This window comes from Tachysurus fulvidraco, chromosome 12 (genome assembly GCF_022655615.1).
Source record: "Tachysurus fulvidraco isolate hzauxx_2018 chromosome 12, HZAU_PFXX_2.0, whole genome shotgun sequence".
NCBI classification, from domain to species: Eukaryota; Metazoa; Chordata; class Actinopteri; order Siluriformes; family Bagridae; genus Tachysurus; species Tachysurus fulvidraco.
Genome location: NC_062529.1, coordinates 2,908,697 through 2,914,971, shown reverse-complemented (window position 1 = coordinate 2,914,971; position 6,275 = coordinate 2,908,697). Strand labels below are relative to the sequence as shown.

Here is a 6,275-nt window from a genome sequence, read left to right as displayed (position 1 = left end):
TCTGGAAAAATTGTCCGTAGTGTGTGAGTGTGTGAGTGAATGAGAGTGTGTGTGTGCCCTGTGATGGGTTGGCACTCCGTCCAGGGTGTATCCTGCCTCGATGCCCGATGACACCTGAGATAGGCACAGGCTCCCCGTGACCCAATAGCTTCGGATAAGCGGTAGAAAATGAATGAATGAATGAATGAATGATTTCTAACTATGTCTAATAAATAAAAAATACGAGCTTTTATAATCTGGTCTGTTATAAACCTTCACTTTGTCTCTATGTTAAGATATTTGAGTCTATATCGTGTAGGGATTACGTTCGTGACCGATCGTATTACAGATGTTCTAACATCTGCATGTTATAAATGTAATAAATGTAACGTAAATGTAAATGTGAACATTTCCGACACAGAGCAGAAATGTCATAGGGACAAATTATATCATTTCTGTGTCTGAGATGTTATCTCTAATCTGATTGGTCACAAAAATAATCCCCACACGATCTAATCTGTATCATTTAATTAACTCACTATCATTATTAAATATTGTATACAACACATTTCTTTTCCCTCTTCACCTTTCAGCCATTTTCTCCTCTGATAAAGAAACTTTTACTCCTCTTAAAAAGTCCTCCTCACTTCTCCGAACACTGTTTGACCTTATGAGCTCTTGTAAGCGTTAAGATGCTTTAAGAAGAACTTTTATCTTTACTAGGATCTTCTCTTTCATTTGAAGGGGAAACGCCAACATTTATAAGGATTTTCTTAGAATTACGTCAGTAGGAGGAACTCTTCGTACTAAGACGTTTCATGAATACGAGCCCTGATACTTTTTTTGTTCCGTCTGTCGCATCAGATTTTTGCTCATCTTCCGTTCATACGATCCGAGATACTTTTCCGCGCGACACGTCTGTAAGGAGTTATTAATATTTCAGTCAGATTACCGTTTTCCTCCTCCGACCGCTCTCATCCACAAGCCGGTCGTTTCCCAACCGCAGTGAAATACTCAAACATCAGGCGAACATCTGGAAGTCACTGATCCCCCGACTTTTCTCTCCCCGTCTTTCCTTAGGCTGGTACAACCGGCTGTACATCAACTTCACACTGCGGCGTCACATCTTCTTCTTCCTGCTGCAGACGTATTTTCCAGCCACGCTCATGGTCATGCTGTCCTGGGTGTCCTTCTGGATCGATCGCAGAGCCGTGCCAGCCCGAGTCTCCCTGGGTAAAACTATTACCCTCAATTCAGTTTGATTTGATCTCCTAGCGCTTTTATCAATATACCAAAATAATTGCACCACCAAAATCCCAAGCTTAAAAGTAAATACTATATTATACTAACTATCATAAATTATTAATCGGCCATATATCCTAAATTCTGTTTAGTAATCAGGTGTTTAACCCAAATTACCATGTTATTTATCTAGTTATTTATCCCAGAGTATGCTGTTGACTACTTTATTATTATTACTTAATTTTAATTTATCCCTAGATATATTATTATCTAATTAATATGTTGTTTATCCTAAAATAAATATTTGAAAAAATGTAAACAAACAAATAAATAATATTTTAAATATATATATATTTTTAATAAAAATTCATTTCTGTGGATTACAACTCAATTATTTATCTTAAATGATCTTCTTTATCACTACTATAAATTATCACTCAGTAATTTGTCACAAAGTCTGTTGATTATCCTAATGTACTGTAATGCGCTATTTACTGACCACTACAAATTATTACTAGTTATTCATCTTAAAGAATACTTTCCGATACCGGCGTTTGCCAGTATCTGCCGATCCCGATCCCGATCCGTGTCCCATATCTGTGGTCTTTTCTACCTTTAAAACTAAAGAATGTACACGACTCGCTTAGTTATTAAGATTTATTTGTTTCTGGTAAAGAAATACAAAAATGCCCATATTACTGGATGAAAAATGAAAAGACAAGAAACCTTAAAAAAGTATGAATGCAGTAGCAACCAGTACTTTTAACCGTTAGTGATATAACAATCTAAGCCATACTGTATATATTGCGATGATTAAATTAAATTATTTTCTGAAGAAAAGGCAATATTTTAAAGAACTCTTGAAACACAAAGCAAAATGTATTAAACAGTAAACCTTGCACCCAAATGAGCGACGTTTAACGCGCTGAGGTAAACGGAAAGGGCGCCTGCTAAACTTGCCTGTCTGTCGCAGGCGGCTGTGCAACATATTTCCTATAAAATGTATTATATTTATTTACATTAATGTAATTTAATATATAAGTGTATTTTTCTTATAAGTTCAAGCAATAGTCTATGATGTTTGCTGTTCATTAATCAACCACCACGGGCATGGGCGTCGGAAGTAAAAAAAAGTGGGCGTGTCCTGTCCCATCCACATATAATGGTTCCGACGCCCATGACCACATGTATCAGATTTGGATCGGTCACGCACCACCGTAGGGATGCACCGATTCGATATTTCGGATCGGCATCGATACCGATCCGAAATATCGAATCGGTGCATCCCTACTGTAGCTGCTACTACTGAATTTTTGCTCAGATATTTTGGTAGCTAGTGAAACTGAACATTTATCCTCCTCACAGGTATCACTACAGTGCTCACTATGTCCACCATCATCACCGGCGTGAACGCGTCAATGCCTCGTGTGTCGTACATCAAAGCCGTGGACATTTATCTATGGGTCAGCTTTGTGTTTGTTTTCCTCTCGGTGCTCGAGTACGCCGCGGTCAATTATCTTTCCACCGTACAGGACAGGAGGGAGCGCAAGCTCAGGGAGCGACTCAGAGCACAGGTAATTCCACGCTGCAGGCTAAAAACGTACGCTGTTCGCACGTCTCTCCTGCTTTCACTGTCTTTACCATGTCTTGTTTTGTTTCAGTCGTTGTCCTGCTCTTGTGGCTTGTCCCACACCAGGACCATGATGCTGGACGGGACGTGCAGCGAGGCGGACGCCAACAGCCTGGCCGGATACACCGAAGCCCCCATGATGCCACAGGAGGTGGAGAAACGTGAGCACATGGTGGTGCACCTGTCGGTCAGTAACGCCTCCACGGCTACCAAGAAGAAAGGCCTGCGCAACTTCAGCATAATCCAGAACACACACGTCATCGACAAATACTCACGCATGATTTTTCCAGGATCCTACATCTTTTTCAACCTCATATACTGGTCTGTTTATTGCTGATGTCTGGGACATGAAGACTCCATGACCACATCTGGACTATTTTTGTGTTGACGTTTCAGACGGACAACTTCCCCTTGTCAGGTTTCACTATAAAAATGTAAACAAATTATATGTCGAATTTAAACGGGAATGATGTCTTATTTATTTATTTATTTATTTATTTATTTATTTATTTATTTATTTTCTGTTTCCGATTTCCTGTATTTTGCTCCAGCTCCATTGTACTTTAGGTGCAGAACCAAAATTCTAGTGGGTGGAGCTAGACACCTGCTCCAACTCCTCCTACAGGCCAAATAACTTTCCCCATTATATTTTTCACAGCATCGTTAGATTTCACATAGTAACCGATTTACGTCAATACTACGGCACGCTCACGCTACATCATACTGCCAGGAGCTACTGGGACAGTTCCCTGTCAGACCACCAGTAGGCGCTGGAAGGCGTTTCACCACAGCCTGCGTTTTTGTTTTGTTTATTCTCCACGTGTGTATAAGACTACTTATTTTTTCAGTGTAGGATGTGCTTACTTTTTATGACTGGACGTCATTCTGTTCAATGAAACACCTAAAATGGAAATTGACGTCCTTATATGACTCATTCATGTTTCATAACATTCTCAAATCCTCTTTTTATTTTCCGATGTATTGCATCTGACAGCAACTTTGAAGGCCTGAATGACACAAAGAAAATTTAATAATAAAACCAGCTGCGCCACCCGACTCTGAATACGAGGAACTTCTTCCTTGTAAATAGTGATGTAATGTTTGGGAATAAAAACAACACCATACAGGTTGCCAGATCTTGTTTGTTCTTTTTTTCCCCCAAAGTACATTTTTTTTCCACATGGCCAGGTGTTTAACATATTTCTTGTATTTCATCAGATGTTTCTGGAGCATTGGTGTGAATAATAATTAGAATTAGAGGTGGATTGGTAGTAGTCCTTTTTGGTAGTCTGCTTATCTGCTGTGTTATTTATCACATTTAAGACTAAATGGATCGTTTATATACGGACAGATGTGTGCACTGCTGGATTTGATGTATTCTACGACATGATTTTCTTATTTGGGTGTTTGAAATAAAATGATAGGGAAAACTCCTTGTGTGTTTTCACTCTAGACTGATTTCCTGTAAGTGTGTAAAAGTCTCAGAAAACAAATCAACACACTAAAAAAAGTGTTTTGTTTTTGGTCAAAAATGGGACGGTATTGACCAAGAATGACATAGTACAATATTATCTATCTATCTATCTATCTATCTATCTATCTATCTATCTATCTATCTATCTATCTATCTATCTATCTATCTATCTATCTATCTATCTATCTATCTGTCTGTCTGTCTGTCTGTCTATCTGTCTGTCTACTGTCTGTCTACTGTCTGTCTGTCTGTCTATCTGTCTGTCTGTCTGTCTGTCTATCTGTTTGTCTGTCTGTCTGTCTATCTATCTCTCTGTCTGTTTATCTGTCTGTCTGTCTATCTGTCTGTCTGTCTATCTATCTATCTATCTATCTATCTATCTATCTATCTATCTATCTATCTATCTATCTATCTGTCTATCTGTTTGTCTATCTATCTGTCTGTCTGTGTCTGTCTGTCTATCTATCTATCTATCTATCTATCTATCTATCTATCTATCTATCTATCTATCTATCTATCTATCTATCTATCTATCTATCTATCTGTCTGCCTGTCTGTCTGTCTGTCTGTCTGTCTGTCTATGACTATCTATGTCTAGCTTTTAATTTTTTTTAATTGAAATTATTAGATATTTTTCTTTTAACATACTTAAAATTCTCACTTGACTTCAGTAGAAGAAGAAATTTTCTTTCATATTTTTTGTGTGTGTTTGTTTAGTTGTTTTATTTATTTATTTGTTTGTTTGTTTGTTTAAAATATCAGATGTGGTTTTCACTCTGAAATGAAGCTAAGGGAAGTTTTGTCTGTCTCTATTGGTGACTCACTAATCCAACTAGATCAGACTCACTGATCTAAAACTTTCTTCAGTTAAATAATTCAACGTTCATATAATCTTTGAGAAATACTTCAGTCTGCGTTGAAAGATCAGATTAAGTGAAAAACAATAAGCCTACAGTTCTTTTGTTATTAAAAAAAATATTGCCTTGAAAGAGGGTTTTTATTGGATTTTATTAAACTTGCCCTTCCTTCTGAAAAAAAAAAAACCCACAGTGTTGTAAAATTATTCCTCAGCAGTATCAATTAATTCATTTATACTTCTTAATGCACTGTATTTAATGGTAATAATCTTCACTGACAGTATCATATTAATAATTTAAAATGCTAACAATAAAGAAGAAAATGATTAAAACAGTAATATGTTTTTTTCTGTATATAAAGCCAGGAACAAAATCATATTTTTCTTTCCGCTGTTATAGAAAACCTAGTCGACACATTCTGACCAATCAGAATGAAGAATTCTTTCAAGGATTTTTTTTAAGCCGATATGATCTACAGTGAGCCTGATGATCACTGCACAAAGCTTACAGTGAGCCTTGGGCAAACTAGGTTTTAGGACTTTTAAGCTCTAAATGATATTTAAGTACAAAGCGTCTAAAAAGTTTTCACACCCACCCGTGTGGTAAACTGTCAGGTTTTTGTGAGAAAAAAATAAAAAAATAAAAAAAATAAACAGACCCAAAATGAAACCAAGGAAAAATGTCAGAAAAACAAGCAGAAACACAGGGATTCTTTTTGTTTGTTGATTAGGATGATGTATGGTTCGGGTAACTTTTGTGTCACAATTATAGAAATTGATAAACAATAAATTAATTTTTTTTAAATAATTTAAAATTAAGATTAATAACAAAAGGTTTTTAATATGAACGAATCTGTCATTTGTATAGCCAGAAATAATATTTTTTTATAATTTGCATTCAAAATTACACCTAAATACAACACTGGAAATTTTATTTATTTATTTATTCATTTTAATTCCTATAAGTGTATGTTTTGAAACTTTTGGCCTCGTGCACAATCCCTTTTCTTTTATTATTGGCTACTTAGACTTCAGCATCAAACTTCATACATCAAGCAAATGTAAGTAAAAAAAATAAAAATAAACAAGAGTAT

At 36.2% G+C, this 6,275-nt stretch overlaps 1 protein-coding gene across 3 annotated transcripts in view; it reads left to right on the top strand.

The window, feature by feature from the left end:
- gabrr2a (gamma-aminobutyric acid type A receptor subunit rho2a) overlaps nucleotides 1–4,397 on the top strand; it is a 22,229-nt gene extending 17,832 nt beyond the window's left edge. For 2 of the 3 annotated variants that reach the window (XM_027159688.2, XM_027159689.2), the window contains exons 7-9: nucleotides 1,060–1,212; nucleotides 2,587–2,795; nucleotides 2,883–4,396. In XM_027159688.2, coding sequence (XP_027015489.1) covers nucleotides 1,060–1,212; nucleotides 2,587–2,795; nucleotides 2,883–3,188 — 668 coding nt within the window. In that variant the 3' untranslated portion in view covers nucleotides 3,189–4,396. Of the gene's footprint in view, nucleotides 1–1,059; nucleotides 1,213–2,586; nucleotides 2,796–2,882 lie in introns of all 3 variants that reach the window. The other variant, XM_047821087.1, reaches the window with a different exon arrangement.
- Nucleotides 4,398–6,275: the final 1,878 nt, after the last annotated feature.